Genomic DNA, 22,225 nt, shown 5'->3' with positions numbered 1-22,225 from the left:
AGGGAGGTGCTAGTATGACTCTCATTTTAGCTAAGGAGACTTGAGCAAATAGAAGTTAAGGGACTTGTCCAGAGGCACATAACTGGGAAATATCTGAAACTGAACTTAAATCAGGTCTTCTAGGGGCTCACTTGAAGGAAGAAGAAACCAAGACATAAGGATGAAAGGGGAAAGAATTCCAGCCATAGGAAATAGACAATGAAAATGTCTGGAGTAGTGGTAACATATCAATCTTAACATTTTTGAGTAGCTATGGCATATTATAAATGCATTCTAAAACATTCTGAGTTGGCTTCACTAACTCTGGCAGGACTGAATTTCTCAAAAATGGGCCACTGTAACACAAATTTCCCTCTCTCAAGGTCCTAAGGTTCACCCTAGAGTGGGAGAAATATACTCCTACCACTTGGTACTGTGGTTTCCAAGTCCTCTCTGCTGTGCTTGCCATTTACATAAAATCAGAGGCCATAACCCCATTAACTTTTAAACAAAAACATTTACCAAATAATAAGGATTTTACCTTTTTTTTACAAAAATAATGATAACATACTCAAGAGAAGACAAATGCAGGAAAAACAAAAATATAATATAGTCAACTTCATAAATCTGGGGTAGTAGCCCACCAAAACATAAAGTGTCTATTGGAGAAACTGGCCACACCTTTATAGACATATAGCCAAAGAGTATATGAGTTCAGAAACCCATGTACCCAGGGCAACTCAAAAACTCTGTGGTATAGACCTCAATGTCTTTAGTTCCTTCAGGAACAATCTATACTATACAATGCCACTTCTATTTTTTCAAGCAAATGAAGAAGTAATGAACTTTTAAGTCACAGCCTTTAAAGGGGTACTGAAAAAAGTGTTATGCTCTTTCAGTGACAATTTCTTTAAACAAATAAGTTCTAAGTACTAAATTCCTCAGATTTGCAACTAGCAAGGGATTAATCACCTCCAAGTTTCTTCTTTTTTTTTTTTTTAAACCCTTACCTTCTGTCTTGGAGCCAATACGAAGGTAGAAGAATGGTAAGGGTAGGCAATGGGGGTCAAGTGACTTGCCCAGGGTCACACAGCTAGGAAGTGTCTGAGGCCACACTTGAAGCTATCTCTAGGCCTGGCTTTCAATCCACTGAGTTTACCCAGTTCCCCACCCCCAAATTTCTTCTTAACAGCAAAGAAGATGCAAAGCCCATCTCTCCCTCTCTATTTTTCCTTCTCAAAGAGCTGGAAAAAGGTGAAAATGAGAGAATGGGGGGAAATGATCTAGGAAAAAGAAAGTAGAAAATCCAAAGAATTATACAATTGTACATTAGTCTTATGTTAAGATCATAATTTGTAATTTAAAAAAGAACAATAATGAGAAAAATATATGGTCACAACTAAAATGACTTACTCTCAATTAAGCAAGCTACTGAAAATGAGAAATTAAATGGACAACAGAAAAGGCATCAACATTAACTATATTAATTTTATCCAGAAGTTTAACTTATATAAATTAATTTCTACAACGAGGAGATGAAAAGAGCCCAGAAAATACCTTAATTAGAAAACAGTAGACTCAAATATTACATGGAGGGTAGTGGAATACCAAAGGCAAGACTAAGTTAGAATATACATTCATGTGTAAAATCTTAGTAAGAAGGATGATATATGATTATGAAAAGTAAGTATCAAGTCATAAAACAGATGGGAGCAGTGGACTTAATAGCAAAAAGAAGCTTCCCCCCAAATTACCTTGAATTAACTCAGCAGCCAAAACACTTGCCCCACCCAATGGTGACTTCTGTCCCCAAGATATTTCTATATAAAGAATAGGAAAGCTTTACCTCTTTCACACTGTGGTCCTGTGAAGCCATATGTACAAGCACAGCGATTGGGAGCCACACATCTACCTCCATTTAGACAACCACTCTCACAGACAGCTAAAATGCAGCGAGAAAAAAATAAACACACATTAGATACCATCAAAATATCATTCTTAGTCATCACTGAAAGAGCAAAATAATAAAAGTATACAATCACCCTGATAGATATTTTAAAAACATTTATTTAGTAGTCCAAGTAGTTCAACAGATAATACTGCAATAAAATTCTATATACAAGGTAATTTACATACAATAGATCACTTCCTTCAGGCAATGCTTTCAAATATGAATTGAAAATAGTACTGTACAAAATGCTTCTCTTTTTTTCTTTTTTTTAAATAGGTGTGTTTCTGAAAGTTGTATTGAAATAAATTTTGCAAACTGTAATTTTCTCATTGATGCATATTCATTCAAGAGCTTTTACAGGAAGAACAAAGGTTCTAATGGAAAAGAAGTGTGTCCCATTAATTGCCAGGTATGATATTTAAGAAGAATATTTGAGCAATACCCCCAATGGATCAGCATTTTCTTCAATTTGGATGTCTGCTCTGATGATGCAGATCAGAATTCATCTGAGCCTGCCCATTCTGTGGCAATTCTTCTCTAAGTAATCCCAAAAGTTTGCCCCAAGGAGCTACCCAATCTGGAAGGGAGTAAGTTCTCAAGGTTATGCCAGAGGACAAGATCATGTTGGAAAGGCTTGAGTACAGTACAGGGAACTGTTAGCTAATCAACTTAGTGTTAAGTACAAAGAAGCCCATTCCAGGCAGGGGGCTCCTTGGAGATATTTTTTCTTGGTCATGGCAACTTAAGAAGACACATTGTACTGAATCACATAGCTAAAGTAACAATACTTTTTCTAATAAAACATTACCATTAATTAAAGCTTACTTCAAAGATCTGTAATTTCATCAATGTGGCCATCAATACATAGAGCCTAACTCCTCTATAATTTAATGGTCTTTCAGAGTTGCTATGATTTTTCTAAAAAAATTAGCTCCCTTTCAGCAAGCCTTTCCCAATGGAGCTGGACTGATCCTCAGACACTATTCTGCATTATTCTGTGAAGCACTATTCAAAAAGACAGAAGTATATACTACCGGAAAATGGAGTGATTTATAGTGAGAAGAAGCTTCAACTTATTGGAAGAAACTTTTTTTTTAGTTTCACACACAAAAAAAGTACTATTTTCTTTGAACAATTCTTCCCTTGCCAAAGTTTTCTGTAGGTGCATTTTCCATCAATTGGCCTCTTTTTCAAATTTCTTTTTATCACAAGGGGCATAGTAAGATCTTAACAAATGATTTTTAACTCATTCAACCCACCAAATCAAACATTGTGCCTATTTAATGCCCTGGGATAAGCATTACATATACAAAAGTGAGATAGTCAAGCTCTCAAACAGCTTACACTTTACTAGCAGTAAGGAAGGACAAAAGTAAAGGAGAACTCTATATACAAAGTATCCCAAAAGTCCTAGTGCAGTTTTAAGCTTTAATAACTTAAATTTAAATTAAATATTTAAATTAGATTAAATTAAAAATTAATCTTTGCTGCTTAAAATTGCACTAAATTTTTTGGAACACCTTAATTTTGCTTATTAAAGGACTTTCTTTGTGAATAACAACACCATTTCCAGGGACTTCAGTTTTCTCCTCCTTAAAATGCAGAGAAATTGGACTAAATGATTTTTAAGGTTTCTTCTAGTTCCTACAAGACTTTCATTTTCTAAGAGCCTCCAAAAACCTCAAACAAGGTTCATTTTATCAATAAGCAAAAAAGTGTTCACAACTGAAGTTGCTGATGGAATGTTGCTTCCCTAAGCTGTGACAGAAACTCAACTACCTGCAAGTCTCCTTAGCAAGCAATATGGCCAGCACAAAAATAAAAATCATATTAAAGCTCAAGTAAAAATATCATATAAGCAAGTTCAGAGAAACCAGATCCTTGGAAAGAAGAGTTTACTTAAGAATATCACAACCAGGGAGAAGACTACCCCAAAGAACATGACTACCACAAAGAGGTCTTTCAAAAGCACATATTTTACCATCTAAAGTATAAGATGAATCAGAAATGCAATTAATTCAAATGTACTTTAAGGAATATGTAACGGTTGATTCATACTTCACATTACATCTTCAAATTAATAGATGATGAATTCAAATAAAAATACGCTGTTTCCTCATAGAAGTTAGCCAGAAAAATAAATATAAAAATTACAAAAGAGTCTGGTAGCAAAATGCCTAATAAGTTATTATTTTCTGGAACTAGAAAACAATTCATTAGTCACATATAAATAAACTGGTACGGTTCTTGCAGGTCATCTAATCTAATAATCTATTTTACAGATTTAGAAACTAAGGTCTACCAAAGTGAAATGCAAATCTTTCCCTCTTTATCTCTGCCTCCTGACTTCTCTGCTTCCTTCTAAAATTCTGCCTTCTATAAGAAACCTTTTCTAATACCTTTTAATACTAGTTCCTTTCCTCTGTGATTATCTCCAATTCATCTTGTATATAGCTTATTTGTTTGCATATTCTCTCCCCTTTAAGACTGTAAGCACACCCTTTTGTCTCTTTTTTGTATCTCCAGTAATCAGCATGGTGCCTAGCACACAGTAGATGCTCAATAAATGTCTATTGACTTATTTACTGACTTTCCAAAGTTCATGCAGAAGGTCAGTGACAAAGCTAAGAAAACAATCCAAATTTTTCACCAGTACTCAAGAGTTTTTAGGAATACTTCCTAAACCACTAGAGTTCATCTTATTGACACCTTAAATAAATTTTATTAAATATACATGTCCAAATACTACTTAGAAACTAGATTTTTACAATAGGAGTTTAATCACATAAATGTAAAGTTACTTACGTTGTCCACAGTGCGTTCCCGTGTATCCTTTCTGGCACAAACAATGATCGTCGCTACAGCTACCTCCATTCATACACCGGATGTTACAGTGTTGTACTTGGGGGGAAAAAAAAGAACATTAATTTTTCACAGCTTAGTTAAGCACTCTAGGCTGGTCATTAAAGATGTTCAGTAAGGAACTACTCAAGAAGAAAAGAGTTTCTATCAGTATTTCCATGTTTATGATATGCAGAATATTAAAGATACTAGCCATAATTTACCATGATTCATACTCCACCAATTAGGCATGGCTTTCACATTTCTAACATATTTTAAATTTTTATTAAATAATTAAAGTTCATTTTATCTGTTGAGAACAGTTTTCTAAAGAGGGCACTGAATGCCTAGAGACTAAAGAATACTTAGTAATTACATTCAGTCACAGAAAGGTATGAGTAGTTCCTCTGATACTTACTAAGTGATTTCCCTGCCTAATGAAGGCTAATTGGCCATGAATATGTCATTCCTGAAGCACGGATCATGAACAGTAACAAAAAAGTACACCTTGAGCAGCCAGGAGGGCGAGGACTATTTTTTATGCTCTGCCAGTTATGTGGGTCATGGAACAATATGATCCCAGTAGAATTATAACAGCAAATGATCTAAAGAGCAATGGAGGAATATAGGATAGGAATGATAAAATATGCTGTAGCCTATCCCTAATGATGAATTATGTAAGATAACTGGTGGAAAAGATGATGTTTTGATTTGTGTGTGGATTGCATTTAAGAGAGGCAGAGTTTCGCCAAGTCCTTAGCCTCACTCTCTCTTCCAGAGTCATCAAAGTCCAGTGACAAGACAAAAAGTCAGGATGACAAGCTAGTAGTATTCTCTACTTCTAAGAATATGATCAGAAATAGAGGGAGACCAGACACTTATCAAGTCTGAGTAACAATAAATGGATGGTTCAGATGAAGGTCTCCCATGTGTTAGGCAGATCTTTTAGGGAGCAATTATATATTAAAAGCAACAAAAACCAAAACAAAAGAGAGAGAGAATCCCACAGATTGAGAATGCATGAACAGATTGTGATTTCAATAGTGGAGAGAATATTCACACTAATAAGGTCTTAGATCCATCGAAGTATTCATGTAAAAAACAGTTAAAAGCTTTAGACGCAATTTTAAATTTTTTTTAATTTAACAATCAAATAAATATTGAATGGAAATTCCAAGAGACTTTGGAAAAATCAAAGAGAGATGGGAATATTCTTAATGAAAAGAATACAAGGCTCAATCAATGCTCCCTCAAATAAATTTCCTTATTCCAAACTTTATATAGACATGTTATGTTATGAAGTGTTAACAGGCAGCACACTGGACACAGAATCAGGAAAATCTGTTTTCAGATCCTACTTTGGCCACTTTCTTATTATGTGATCATCAGCAAGTCATTTAACTTTCCTGATGCTTAGTTTCTTTATCTGTGAAATGGAAGTATTATGTATAGTGCCCACCATTCATTATTTTGATGAGCAAAAAGGATAATACAGGCAAATCCTTACAAGCTTTAGAATACAACATAAATTAATGAATTGGATCAAACTCTCTGTCTGTTTCCTCCTCAATAAAATGACAATAATATTTGTACTACCTACTCCCTACAAACTTATTTTAAGGAAATCATACATAGGACTATATATGTTTATCATTAATATTTTATATCATTTTATTATGAAGATTATTCAGCCCCAAAATTCATTCAGCCCCAAAATTTCTATCTTTAAGAGAAAAGATACAATTGGTTATATGTAAACTTCATGTTATAAAGAACTGGAGTAAAAAGGCATTACAATATATTTTTAAAAAGAACACGGGGACAGTATAATACACTGGGAAGAATGATGAACTTGGGAGTTGCAGGATCTGAGTTTGAATTCTAGTGCTACTATTTATTTTACTATCTATATTACTTTGGGCAAGTTACTTCTCCCCTCTGGGACTGTTTCCTCATCTGCAAATGGTGGAGTAGAACTAGTCAACAAGTAAAGACCCTTCCAAGTCTAGCTCTATGATCCTATGAAAGATCCCTGTTTCTTCCCAAAGTTCAAGCATAAATACCTTGGATGAGGAATTAATCTTAGTACATTGAGTTAATATATCTGTTATCTCTGAAACAATAATCTCAGAAAACCTTAATAGTCTGAATGTATAAAAAATTCCCAGAAATGAAGTCTGAACGGGGTTAATATATCCTTGGTGATATTATAATAATTGGGAGGTGGCCTGAAGGAAGCTGGCCACTGAGAAATATTTCACTTAACTGTATAGACTCCTTTACACCCAAGAGACATAGGGCTTTTATAAGGTGAAATAATCTTCAGTTGGACTCTTAATTATGAAGACTATCCTGTGGAATCCTGTTATTAGAATAGCAAACACAAGCTTTTTGCCTCAGTTTCCTCATCTGTAAAATGAGCTGGAAAAGGAAATGACAAACCATTTCAGTGTCTTTGTCAAGAAAACTCCAATTGGGTCATGAAGAGTTGCACATGATTGAAAAGACTGAACAACATTTAGCAATTATCATCTTGGAAAATTTGAGATTTTACCCACAATCATGACACAAATCAACAATAACACTTTTTAGGGCTATGTTGGTGGTACAGTGGAAAGAACCAGGCTAGGAATAAAATTACTAGGGTTCAAATCCTGATTTTGCTACTTACTTTGCAACCTTGGATAAGTCACAACCTATCTGGGTTTCAGTTTCCTTATTTGTAAAATAATATTGCCTCTGAGGTGACTTCCAACTTTTAAAACCTATAATTCATTGATCCTGAGTGCTAGTTAGGAAGGTACCCTTAAAAAAAGCAATAGACTTGGGAGTTTTCTATCTATGCACCAAGCTGTGGGTTATTCAAGAAATATGGGAAAAATCTGACATAAGAAAGGCCTCAAAAGATTTACACCAAGAAGGAAGAATTCTATCCACACTCTGCATAGACACAGAACTTATATGCACTCAACTCTCACATCTGGCCAGGTGCAAAGGGGCCTGGTGCTCTGCCAAACCTCTCAGAAACAGAAAAAATGCCTAAACACATGCTGTTACTTTTTAATAGCACTGTAAATACCAAATCTCATGGTCTTTTTTTTCAGTGCTTCTCCTTGATCTCTCAGAAGCATGTCACTATTGGCCACCTTCTCCTCTAAGATATTCTCTTTTCTCTGAGTTTTCTGACATTAATTCTTCCAGTTATCCCTTCAACTAGTCTGAATGCTTCTTCTCAGTATATGTCACTAGATATCATCTCTATTCCAAGCCATCCTCAAATGTGGGAATTCCCCAAGGCTCTGACCTAGTCCCCTTTTTCTTCTCTTTCTTTATATTCTATCTTCATGACTTCTTGAGTTCCCTTGAGTTTAATTATCATCTCTGTGCAGAGAGATGCACCACACATTTATATATCCAGCCTCAGACTGTCTACTGAGCTCTACTCTCATATCATAAATTGCCTACCAGATATTTCTAACTAGATGTCCCAGAGACATCTCAAACCTAGCAGATCCAAACACAGAACTCATTTTTCCTAAAATCTACCCCTCTTCCAAACTTCCTTCTTTTGCCAAAAGGCACCACCATTCTTTTAATCTCCCAGAATTCTAAGCTAAAAATGATCCTTCACTCCTCACTTTCCCTAATCTCACATAAACAATCATAAGCTCATAGACATGGAACTGGAAGCAACTTTAGAGTTCATTCCTCCTTCCTCCCCTTGCCAGGTCTTACATATGAGTTTTATAGATCAGGTCCAGAGAAGTCTAAAGGTTTGCCTAGTGTCACAGAGCTAGTAAGTACATGAAGCAAAATTTGACCTAAGGTCTTTCTGTTTCAAAGTCCAACTCTCTATCCACTACTAATCAGTTGCCAAGTCTTCTTGTTTCTATCTCCATATTATCTCTCATATGTGACCCATCATATCCACTCCCTGGGGCTCCACCTTAGTTCCATGATTTCCTTCTTGGTCTTCTAACTTAAGCTTCTCCCCACTATAGTCAGCCTTCTACATTCTGCCAAAGTTTTTTTTTCTTCAGTGAAGATCTAAATCCATCACTCTCCTACTGACTCCAGTGTCTCTCTGTTGCCTCTAAGGGAAAAAAATTATCTATCTATCTACTTATCTAAATTCTAACCAGCTTCTAAAGCCCTTCACAGTCTGGCCCCAGCCTCTTCTTCCAGACTCGTTATACATTATTCTCCTTCCTACACATTATGATCTAGCCAGATGGGCTCTCCTTCTGTTCTTCAAACTTGGCATTCTGTATCTACACTGGCTGAACCTTCTGACTTGGATATACTCCTTCCCCACCTCTGCCTCATAAAAACCCTCATTTCACTTTTTTCAAGACACAACTCAAGGAGCAGGTAGATGGCCCAGTGGAGAGACAGCTAGGACTAGAGATGGGATATTCTGGGTTCAAATCTAGCCTCAGACACTTCCTAGCTATGTGACCCTGGGCAAATCATTTAATCCTAATCACCTAGCCCTTACTGCTCTTCTGCCTTGGAACTGTTACTTAGTATTGATTCTAAGACAAAAGGTAAGGGTTTAAAAAAAATAAAGCTGCAACTCAAACTTTCCTTATCACCCAAACTACTATTGCCCTCTTGCCTACTATAATGCAACCTTGTATTTATTCTATATATTTTTTTCCTGCAATTCCTGGTGTATCATTAAATAATATAATAATAAATTAGTAATAATCATAATAAATTGTTGAATGACTTACTGTATATACTTATAGATATGCTATCTCTGTATAATGCAAGATCCTTGAGAAGCAAGGACTGCTTCATTATTTTGCCTTTGTATTCCCCTACCCTTGCCCAATGTCTGGCATACTGTAGGTATTTAATAAATGCTTGTTAACTGATTGACAAAGAAAAGTGTGGAAGCAGTGGTCAAGGAAAGGTTATAAGCTTAAGAGAGAATATGTGAACAAGTCCACGGGCTCCTCACAGAAATGCACATTCCCTAGCATGGAAACAGTTGAGCAAATAACACAGAACTCAAAAAAAAAAAAAAAAAAAAAAAAAAAAAAAAAAAAAAAGATCCGTCATCTTAAACTCTGAAGACCACTTATTTGATTTGAAAAATAATCTGCTTATCATTCTGTCTTAATTCCATTAACTAATGCTATTTGATGTTGAAATCAAAGATTGTGCTAAAACACAGACTAAGAAATCTTGAGCTATAGCCTGAGTTTGGACATGATCCAAAGTCATGAAAGGAACAATTGCATCATTTTGTACCTCAGTTTCTCCATGCATAAAGTAAACTACCAATTCCTTTTTTCATAACATTGCTGTGGAGCTCAAAACCCTGGGAAAGTGATTTAAACATATTCAGTTTAGGCCCTAAGATTACATGAAAATTCTTCAACCTAAAATACCTCTTACCTATAAAACTGTGTACAAGTATACAAGAGTAACGATTTGGTGAAAAGGCTGGACAATATCCTAAGTAGTTCAGGAAAAGGTGTATAGTTACTTTAAATTTGTAGTTAAACTTAGTTTCATACAATCTTAGAAAAACAGAGGGGATTAGGAAAAGCATAGGAAATGATATCATCTGTCAAGCAGCATAGGAACTTAAAACCACAAACTGATTTCAATTAAAGTAAGTCATGCCAAGAGCTAATTTCCATTCCCACATGAGCACCAAAGTCATTTAACTACTTTGAGATAAAAAGGCTAACAGTAGTTAAATAGTGATTTTTACATTATTTGTTCAAGTTGAAGACAGAATCGATTCATTCTCCTTTTCTTGAGAATAAGAGAGTTACCTTTAAATGTAATTCCAGTTTACCAGCAAAGTTTCCAGGATATTTTTCACTTCTTTTGTGGAGAAAATACTGCTTTATCCTCTTAAAAATATATAACCACTCTCTAAGTCTTGTGTGACATGAAGTAACTATTATTCAAATGATCCATACAAATCAATGAACTCTGTCCTCTGGCACCATATAGCATGTTCGCCAATGGAGTATAGGATCTTAGTTACCCGCTTTGTTACATATACAATTGTAACTGGAGGTTTTGGACTGGCTTCAAGACTTGGAACTTTGGAAAGCCAACATTTCAATTTCAATGTTTTCTCTTGTTTAACAAAGAGTGAGGTCTTTCTGCCTTTTCACGAGGGAGCAAAGAAGCTATACCAGGCAATGGAGAAAGTGGGCAACCAGGTTCCTAGCAGAAGTAGGAAATGGTTAAAAAGAATACATGTGTGATTTGATTTCATTTTGGACACACTCCTGCAATTGATCCACACCCTAAATTTACACTGATTTGAACAAGAGTTCCAGATGCAGAGCAATTATAGAACCAGGCCCTACGTCTGTCGAAACAGCTGACCTAAAATTAATACTTTAAAACATGGGCTGAGCTTGGATTCATATATAAGGATTCTATTTACTTCACTGGAACCTCCACATACTCCAAGTCAGAATACATCTCTTAACTCGACTCACATTAAGGTTTTGCCAGAAACTAAAAATGCCAAGAAATTCAAAGTTAGCAATCAAAACTTCAGTATGTACAGACAGTCTCCAACTTATAAATGTGTTGTGTTCCAAAAGTTCATTTGTAAGTCAGTTGTTTGGAACCTGAAACACCTTAGGGGGTGGGAGACTGGGTGAGAAACAAGAAGGGTCTATGGCAATAAGGAAAAAAGGAAGAATGGGTGCTCTTAGGTAGCACAATAATGGGAGGGAGGCTTGTTAAAACTAGTAATTGATGTCTTAAGTGGCCAATACATAAGATTGTTTGTTTTTGTTCAGTCATTTCAGTTGTGTCCAATCTTCATGACCCCATTTGGGGTTTTCTTAGTAAAGATATTGGAGTGGTTTGTTATTTACCTTCTCCAATTCATTTTACAGATGAGGAAACTGAGGCAAACAGGGGTAAGTGACTTTCCCAGGGTCACACAGCTACTAGTATCTGAAGCCAGATTTGAACTCAGGAAGATGAATCTTCCTGACCCCAGAATCCATACTCTATCCACTGTACCACCTAACTAATCCATGAGAAACCAAGTCCAAAGTAAGTTAGCCTTCTCTGGAAAGTGCTTTAACAATATATTCTCAAGGGTCTTTAAAGTAATATAGTTCTGAGTACTGTCACCTATATTGAATACAGATAGCAATTTGCACAACCCAAATGTAGTTCTGTGTTCACTTAGGAAGGTGGAAGTCAATGCCACAAGAGAAAGAGTGCTCCAAAAAGAAAGAAAGAAAATTTCTTTAAGGACTCTTCCTAATTAAAGTAAAACTATTAAATGTATGGAGGACAGAGGTTAAGACTAGATCTGTGATTTCACTGGTCTATGAAACTCCTAGGTGAAGAAACTCCTCTTTCTCTACAACTGAATCAGAGAGTTGCCTTCAGAAGTGAGAGTGACTTGTTTGGGATCACATAGTCAGAATGTGTTAGAGGCACAACTTAAATTCGGGTCTTCCTGTCTTCAAGGCCAGATCTCCATCTACTCTGTCATATTGCCACTCTTAATGATTAAGGAGAACAAATGCTTAAGGAGAACAAAGTTAGAAAGGAGTGGAATAACTAGGGGAAGGAGAGAAATGTATGGGTGCCATTTGTGTGTCTGTCCTTCAAGAAACGGCTTTCTTTGGGCTTGATCAAACCTGGAATAATTCTACAAACCTGAGACCTGCCATTAGCTTGGCAGGCAAAGAGCTGGCTGAAGGAACATTAGGAGCAATTTGCAAATAAGCATGTGTGTTCCTGGCATGTTGAATTTAATGTAAGCCCTAGGAAAACCACAGACAGACAAATTAAACAGCTAGACTAAGTTACTACATGGCTCCATTGAACACCTGAGACAACAGTTCTCCAGGGGCAGAAGTCACTACAGGATAAAAACCATTTTTATTTGGACAAGACACTTTGGGGGCCAAACGACAGGAGACTAGTTCCAGATAGGATGCCTTTGTATAAATGTTTTGTGCTATCTTAAAGTATCAAAAAAAAATCCAGAGGTGAAAAGGTCCAGAGAAATGGACAATTTAAATGACCTTGAAGAGGAAAAGTCTTATTTATTCATGAGGATAGAATTTTAAAATGTGGACTCCCCAGCCTGCCTCAAGGCTAAGAAGGGTTATACTACTCACTCCTTTCTGCCAATTTAAACCCCTCAGGCTCACATCAAGACTGACCTCTTCTAGGTTTTAGACCCAGTTCTCTTGCCTTTCTGAATATCGGGGTTTTCCTGATTAACCTTAGCCCACAAGAAACTCCCTAAACTCCAGATTCCCTCTTAAATTTGCACCACACTATCTCCCACTTGCAAGTATAGAATTACACTCCATTTGCCTCAAGGGTAGGAACCATATCTTCCACTCCTGTTTAAACCTCCACAGTTCCTGGTACAGTGCTGGGAATGGAGAAGTACTCAAAGGTCTCATTAATTTAAATCCAATCAAATTGAAAGTGATAGAAGTTTTTATAAAATGATGGAACATTAGGAAAGAGTGAAAAGATGCTTGGCAAAGTCCAGAATATTAAGAGATATTCCTTGAAACCAAGAAAAGTTATTTAGTACTAATAAAAGGAAACATGATTTTATATAACTTATTGTGAGATTTGTCTACCCTCCAGAGTGGGTAGAGGCTGAAAATATAAATAAATTCAAGTAGAGTTTGGATGAATTCCTGGCTTTTGGAATCTAAATCTGACCTACAGAATATCCCAAATAAGTCTTCCTCCAATTCACAACTATCCACCATGTACCAAGATCGCTGGCTCCTTCTCTTCTCTTATTAATAAACTGTTTTCAAGTACCCATAAGTCCTCTTGCCTTGGCAGGCAAGTAAGCATGAGGCTTTCATTGAGAAACATTTTTTTTAAGTATCAGTCTTTCACACACATAAAGCCTGCCACTTTTTACTGACCCACTAAGATTTACTGGGATCTCTTCCTAAAGTGAAGCATCATTGATATAAGAGGATACTGTCACCAGCTAAGAGATGGCTCCTATCTAAAGGCCTAAGATCCCTCTTTGGACATCTGAATATTTTCCTTTCCCAAGCCTTTCTCACTTCTCAGCAGCTTTGAGGCTGCCTGCTAAAATTGGATCTGCTCTACAATGATATTTAAAACCATATCCATAGACCTCCCTGACTCTTGGGTTCTGCCACCCTTGATACTTTGAGGGATAACATGATTCCAGTAGTGCAGGTTCTCTTTTCATGTTGTAGACAGACCACACACAATCCACACATTTTCATCCTATGTAACTATTAGCCATATTTTTTCCATAAATCCTCTACAAAAGTTATATCTAGCATTGTGGGAATCTTCTTATTCTCTTGGATCTTAGGGAATACCAGAGAACCACCCAAGTTAGGTATCTGCTTTGTCTCACGTTGTATTATGTGAATGGTTCTTTAAATATATAATTTGGATGATTTATTTGATACTACTTTTTTAAAATTTTGTTTGTATCTTTTTGGTTTTGTATCACATCCATTTCCAGATACACTACTAATTCTCTTATACTCCTGAAGGAGCTTTCCTTGTAACAAAGAAACCAGTTAAGTAAAAGCAACCTACAGAGGAATCGAATCTAATATTCACAACATCTCTCATATCCTACCCTTTCTGTGGGCTCACAGAGCTACCGCCTTAGTTCAGGCACCCATCAGCTCTCACCTACATTATTGCAACAGTCTCCTAATTGGCCTCCCAGCCTCAAGTCTCTCACCACTCCAGTCCATCTTACATACGGCTGCCAAAGTAATATTCCTTAAGCACAGAGCTGACCATGTGATTCTCTTCCTCAAACAACTCCAGTGGCTTCCTATCGTGTTGAGAATAAAATATAAACTCTGTTTAGTTTTTCAAGCTCTGAACATCCTAGCCCCAACCTATCTTTACAATTTTTGGTCATAGTTTTCCCACCCCAACTCTGCAACCTAGGCAACCTAGTCTTTTCTCCCTTCTTCAATAATGACACTGCATCCTGTCTCCATGCATCAAATGCATCTCCAGGTATTCATTCCCCATACCTTTCATCTTATACTGTCTATATTTGTATATGCACTTCTTGTCTCCCCCAATTAAAATGGGAGATCAACGTGAGTGGAGATTATCTCATTCTTTGTACTTATATCCCCAATACCTAGTAGAATGCCTGACACAGAGTCGGGCTTTAACAACTAGTTATTGATTGATTGATTTCATGCTACTTGCACAGAGTATCATTAGTACTGTGCTACTGCCTGTTTGTGCCTTTTGGGGATTTCTTTAATTTTCTGTAATTTTTCATTTCTTTGACATAGTTTTGTTTTATTATTTTTATGTTTTATTATTAATAAATTGATAATAAAACACTAATGTTTTATTATTTTGTTTTTAATATATTTATAAATATGTTATTGTATTTATTATCATTAAGCTGGCACAATGTATTATGAGGAAAATATTAAGTGTTAAAAGAAGACTGTCTTTTTAAACAGCGGGTAATGAATCTGCTCAACTCGGAGTATATTATTCATAAATATTGTATACAGTACAATGAACTAGAGAGCTTGATCCTTCAGGTGGAATTCTCCTTTGATTTATAATTGATTATAACTGGCCTCTAATTTGTTAAGATGTCTGTGTTAAGACATCTAGGTAACACAGCTCATAGTGTTGGATTTGGAATCAGAATGACTTCAGTTCAAATCCTGCCTCAGACTCTTATTGGCTATTTGGCCCTGGGCAAGTCACGTAAGCTAGAGCTTCCTCAATTGTAAAATAGGTATTTTAGGAGCACCAATTCACAGATTTGTTGTAAGAATCAAAAGATATAATAAATTTAGAAATACTAACACTTTTATTATTTTAATTAAGCACAATTAGCATGACGTTCTCACCAGAAGAGGTGATGTCTGCCTATGCAGAACACATGGTCTCTACAAATTTATGTCATTAAATCTTTTTTGAAACTATACTTTAAAGGGATCATACATTCCCACAGGAACAATATTATAAGTAGGGATTATATTCATCACTAGTACCTTGGCATCAAAGAAATTATGGCCATAGCCAACTTATTATCAAAAAGCAAAGGAATCATTTAATGACACATAAAAGCAAATTTCATGTTTACTACAGATAAAAATAGTATGTATATCTCTAAGTCCTACAAAATGAACATAAATATACTATATTAACTGATTACATTTTTGTACATTGGAAACTTTTATACAACACGTTGATATAATTGTATGAATCAAACTGTGGCCCTTTTTTTAAACCCTTACCTTTCATCTTAGAATCAATAAGGCAGAAGAGTAGTAAGAGCTAAGCAATGGGGGATAGGTGATTTGTCCAGGGTAACACAGGAAGTATCTGAGGCCACATTTGAACCCAGGACCTCCTTTCTCTAGGCCTGCCTCTCAATCCACTAAGCCATCTAGTTGTTCCCATGACCTTTCTAAAACTAACATGCCAGCCACATACACTGTTTATTTAACAGTATTTAACTATCAATTTCTTTACCTTCTTAGTAGTCAGAAGAATTTAAAATACAATTTGAATATTCCAAGTCTCTTTTAAAAAAAGATGTCTTGAATTTATGTCTTGTACATATTAAATATCTAATAAATATTTGTTGAATGAATAAAGACCTTTTCCTCTTAATAAATTTCCTCATAGCAAAAAAATTCAAATTCATTCCACTGATATTCAGATATGTTCCATGTCAGAATCATTCTTTTGTTTAATTTTCTTATAAAAAGTAAGAAGAATTGAAATTCAAGGCCATCCAAATAGCAATGAAGAAGGGTATGAGTAAGCTGCAACATATTACTAGAGAATCAGGAAGGAGATGTGTAAAGGGATCCCATTAGAGAGACATATAACTGGGGGAAAAAAGGACTTAATAATAAGCAAGAGGTCTATATCAATCTACATTTTCCCACATGAATATCTGTGCAATGTCGGGACTTTTCAAGGAGTAATTAGAAAACTATGTACCACTTGTTTTCATATGACCCCTAAGTTAAAAATGGCTTTTACATTTTAAAATAAATTTTATCATAGTTAGAAATGTAAAAGCCATTCTTAGCTTGATGGTTTAACAAATCCAGTGGGGAAAGGGAAGTTGGAGGGGCATGATTTGACCCTGAGGCTATAATTTGCCAAATCCATGCCCTCCTCTAGCAAAAGAGTTGAGTAGACTCCTGTGGAGGATTTAAGGGAAGAAAACATGGAGAAAGAGTCACATAAGATAAGAAAGTGTGGATGAAATGTGTTGTACACTTTTGAAAGATATATCCACCACATCAGTGAAATCGCACACTCACCAAGAAATCTAACATAATTTGAAGGATTCAATGCAGACTTTTGCTATGATAGTTCAGAAAAGAATCTCATTATCTTTTCCTACCTTTTTTTCCTGATTCAAATAACATCAAGAGTTATTTGAAAAAGAGGGAAAAGGTCACTAAAAAGAACCCATGGGGTGAGTGTACTAGAGAAAAAAGGCAATTACAATCCTTCCCTTGTTGTTAGCAATTGGAAAGGGGTAATTATGGGCTGATTGTACAGCTATAAACTTTTTTTTTCTTTTCCCAGCATTAGCTAGAAAGTCATCTCCCACTCCGCTGCCCATCACTCTGCTTTGGGGAAGCCTAGGGATAGAAGATACACATCATGTTGATGTTCATTCAGAACCAAAAATTGCATGGAGGAACAAAAGCAAAAAGCAGTATTACCTAATACTTCCTTGCAAATTACCTCAGAATTTGCCTGAATTATTCCCTATCTTATATTCCTACTATGAACTGGAGTCTTTATTGTCTTTAAATGCATTTTTATTATCTTTAAATAATTTGATCTTGAACCTCAACCTCCTAGTGGGGAATGCTTTTATACACTTATGCCAAAAGTGTGGGGCAGGGCAGATAAAAAAGCAGTTCCAAGGGTATAGAAAAACAGAAAAACTGACTGTTCAAATAAGAGAAAAAAATAAAGCAGGCAGACAAAAAGTGAAAAGCTAATATAGCAGCTAAGCCACATAAATGAATTATTATATCATTTTATATCATATCCTATCATATGCATAATACTCACTTGATCTGGAGCCACAAGAAGGAGATATCTGTCCAGTTGGGCATGTACACATGTTTGGCCTTGAACAAAATCCATCTCCACAGGAATGCCGACAAATTGCTACAAATAAAGCCAATGGTTCATTAGTAAATTAACTGAAATCAATGGAGCCATAAGAATATAATGGAAAACAACATCCAGACAATTTTTAGAAGACCTTGTTGTTTGACTGACTCTGTCACTTCCTAGTTGTATGACTTTGAACAAGTCCCAATCCTTCTGAACCTTGAATTCCTCAAGAGAGTTGGTCAAGATCAGTGATTCCCAAAGTGGGCGCCACCACCCCCTAGTGGGTGCTGCAGCGATCCAGGGAGGCGGTGATGGCCACAGGTGCATTTATCTTTCCTATTTATTGCTATTAAAATTTTTTTAAATTATTTTCCAGGGGTGCTAAGTAATATTTTTTTCTGGCAAGGGGGCAGTAGGCCAAAAAAGTTTGGGAACCACTGGTCAAGATAATCTCTAAGGTTCTCTCCAGCACTCCATTTCTCTTCACTACACCACAGTTTCTCCCCTCGGCTCCCTTAGCAATGATGGAGAAAGTTGGAATAGACTGTGGCAAAGATTGAGCCTAGTGATGATGAGCAAACTGCTCACCTTGTAAAAATGAACTTTTTTTTTAAGCTCCCAATAAACCTTTTTAGTCCGTTATTGTTTCCTGTAACATAAACCACATGCTTGTGCCCTAAATGAGAAAATTTACCTTCAAAATGAGCAATATGAAGCAAGATCAGCTTCATCACTGTGTTAGAATGTATCTGCTACAGGAATGATCCTCCCCATAAAATCTCAAAGCAGTTTAATAGGAAGAAGCTTAAGGAAGATGAGCCTCAAATAACATTCTGAATGGAAAATGTATAAAAATTTGAGAGGCACATAGTGGATTTTAAGAATGATGATGGTTGCATAATTGCAATAGAACACTTAAAACAACTGATCACAGACATGTCTAAAATACTTTTTTAAGCAAACATAATACTATGCATATTATTAGACATCAAGGCATCTCATTTTAACAAGATGCAAACTGTTCTGCATAGTGAAATTAGTTCAATTTTATCAAATTACAAAAAATTATTTTCTAGATAATCAAGAACACTGAGAAGTATTTAACTCTTTCAGGTTTCCAGGAAAACACTTATCAAGATATTTTCTATTTGTAAATCAATGTTTTGCTCTAAACATTTAACTATAATGGTAACTTGAGGGGTTTGAAATTTTGGGGGTCATGGACCTCTTTGAAAGTCTGGTGAAGTCTACTAATCCCATTTCAGAATTTTTTTAAAAAACTGAAGGAAATGCTAAATTTTAGTTAGAGTTTAGTGAAAATAAAGATGTATTTTTTTCCCATCAAACTTCACAGATCCCCTCAAATCTATACATGGGCTCCTTTAGGAGCCTAGGTTAAGAACTCTTGAACTAGATAAAGTCTTAGCTCCCTTATAGTTCTAAAATTCTATGAATTGTAATTATAGCTTTCTTTTTTAAAAAATGCAATTTTGAAAAAAGAATTATGGCCAACTTGGAACTATTCCATGGCTACTCAATCAGAGGAGTCCTTAGCCCTATTGGTGTCATCCCTCATTCTTCCCACCATATTTGTCAGACTACTGTTTATTTTTGCTACTTAGTGGGTCTCTGCTCCTCTAAACTCTGTGAGCAATCATATAGTTATACCATAAAGGTATTAGATAGGCTAGTGAACAGGAAAGGAAAATTCAAGAAGGATCTTAAGAGTAGCAATAATGATGTTTTTTCCCTGAAAAATTCCTGCAATCAATTTTCAAAAGCATGCAAAGTATATGTAAATATTATGCAAATAAACCCATGTGTCTTCTTGTTCCCTTTATGCCTCCTGGAAAAATCTAAGAGTAAAGACAAAATTAAACTATACAATAGAACAGAGCTAAACCTCTGTGAGCGCGTGCGCGCGCGCGCGTGTGTGTCTCTGTGTGTGTGTGTGTGAGAGAGAGAGAGAGAAACAGAGAGAGAGAGAGAGAGAGAGAGAGAGAGAGATGAGCTTCTCTGCCAGTATGATGAAACTTATGGACTTCTCAAAATAATATTTTTAAATGCACAAAATAAAAAACATAGGAGTTACAAAGGAAACTAATTACACTGTAATCTTGTTATCAATATATTTTTAAAAACAAGTTAATGGACTCCATGTTAAGAACCCCTGTTAAAGGTTGGAAAGTTTTAATATATTTCCTAAATTATAATCAAATTCTACCTATGGAAGATTCACAGTCAATACATTAATACTATACAGTTGAATTATAACAAATACTAAAAACAATGCATCTCAAAACAATAACACCTGAAAAACATGAATTAAAATTTTGATAGAAACTTACGGACAATGCATTGATTTCCACCAGGTAAAGTTTTCCATCCAGGGCAACAGTAAGCATTGTAACGTGATCCACACACATTTGGTCTAAAACAAAAAGCATAAATTTCATACTTTTATTGGGGGAAAAATATGATTAACAAACTAAATGAGAAAATCATTTTGCTATAGGATACAGGAAACAAACTTGGGGAAATGGGTCCTGCTTTGGTAGTTTGGAGTACATTAATGATCCTTTTGGAAGTACTCTTGCAGTGATGATTACTATGAACTATGTATACAATCTGTCAATAAAATGAAAATAAGCAAAGCAATATGAAGTATGTGAAATTCTATCAGCATGTGAGGAATTCAGATAGTAAAGCCATACAAACTTAATTTAAGAAATATACTACTTCTACCTATAGGGAAGGGAACTTATACTTAAGATTTCAAATGTCTGTTCTTTGAAGTTTGGTGTAGTGTTTTTTTTTTAACTATGACCCAGCCTACCTCTAAAATGTTACAACATTTCTTACTTTTACCAGAAATACAGGAATGCAAACTATGGCATTAGTCAGTAAAATAAAAGCCAAAACATGTAAATATTTCTTTAGCAAAGGTTTGGAAAGGTAGTTGTTACAGGCTTTCAGGGAAAACAATAGAAATATGAAGTCAATATCACTTAGGGATATTTTTGCTCACTAACAATTCAGCCAGGTTTCTTGGGGACATGGCATTAGTTCACAGTCTAGAAGGAAGAAATCCAAATGCTTTCTTTTCAAAAGTGTATTGAAATAAATGGTTAAAAAATAGTTGTATCTAAATTGGAAAGAGAAGATTTTATATATCTTTACTTATATGGATGTAGATACAGATATAGATCACATATACACAATAGGAAATATCCATTTTATTTAGCCATATCCTGAGGTTCCAAATATCGACTTAGTTGAAAAAGTTCAGGGGATGATTTAGATGTCCAAATTTTTTAGCAATTATTCCCACCAGCCAGGATTATTCCCAGGCTGGCTGATGGAAACACTTATAAAAATTCTAGATGAGAGAAGACAAACACTTTTAAACTAGTTACAGAGATAAAATTCACTTTGGGTAAAGAAGCACCCACACAAATATTTTGTTTTTTAATGGTTTCTTACTGAAACAAACATTTGGCAATGTAGTTATAGAACATGTATATAAATTCACATACCCTTCTGTGAATCATATTCCCTGATTTGGGGTGGATATCTTTCTTTGGTCCCACAAGAGCTTAAATCTACCCACTTAAAACTTCTGCCAGGTCAGATATTAAAGAGAGTGGTAAATTCCTCATGGACAGACAGATACAATTATTTTAACTTCTTTTATACTCCATAGCACTTAAACCAATGTGCTAGATACAATGAATAATTGGTTTTATATATCATATTAGAAAGGGAAAATAGAGAGCCAATAAGTACTCAATCTCCATAGAGGTTCTTCCAATCTACAGAACCAATTCAGGCCAAAACTAATCTCCACAGCAATTGGATGCCAGAGAATAGGGAAAATTCACAAGGCCCAACCCAAAATCCAATCCAAAACTACAAACTGGAAAGGCTAGGTCTATGGGAGGTTAGCTGATGCTGCCTTAAGTAAAGTTCATTGCCACAGATAATTTGGATAGAGTCGACCTATTCTTTTTTTTATTACATTTTATTTTTTCCTCAATTACATTACTAATTTAAGTAAGCAGGTTTACGCTCTAGCTCTTGTGAGACAAGTTTTAAACTTCATTTGTTTTAAAATTTGAGCCAAATTCTCCCCTCCCTTTCCCCTCCCTTAGGGGGCAAGCAATCTGATGTAGATTTTACATGTGTAATAGTGTAAAACATCTTTCCATATTAATCATCTTGTGAATGAGAACTCAAACAAAGGAAGAATGAAGAAATAAAGTGAAATACTATATGTCTCAGTCTGCATTCAGACTTCATCAGTTCTTTCTCTGGAGGTGGCTG

General features: G+C 35.5%; 1 protein-coding gene across 1 annotated transcript in view; it reads right to left on the bottom strand.

Annotated features, from left to right (window-relative positions):
* Positions 1-22,225, bottom strand: part of FBN1 (fibrillin 1) — a 307,141-nt gene that overhangs the window by 242,772 nt on the left and 42,144 nt on the right. Inside the window, exons 2-5 of the mRNA XM_044660055.1 lie at positions 20,251-20,333; positions 17,855-17,953; positions 4,736-4,831; positions 1,826-1,921 (exon numbers count right to left, since the gene is read on the bottom strand). Of these exons, the coding sequence (XP_044515990.1) occupies positions 1,826-1,921; positions 4,736-4,831; positions 17,855-17,953; positions 20,251-20,333 (374 nt within the window). The remainder of the gene's footprint in view (positions 1-1,825; positions 1,922-4,735; positions 4,832-17,854; positions 17,954-20,250; positions 20,334-22,225) is intronic.

This window comes from Gracilinanus agilis, chromosome 2 (genome assembly GCF_016433145.1).
Source record: "Gracilinanus agilis isolate LMUSP501 chromosome 2, AgileGrace, whole genome shotgun sequence".
NCBI classification, from domain to species: Eukaryota; Metazoa; Chordata; class Mammalia; order Didelphimorphia; family Didelphidae; genus Gracilinanus; species Gracilinanus agilis.
The sequence above is the reverse complement of the archived record's forward strand: the minus strand, read 5'-3'. Positions and strand labels throughout refer to the sequence as shown.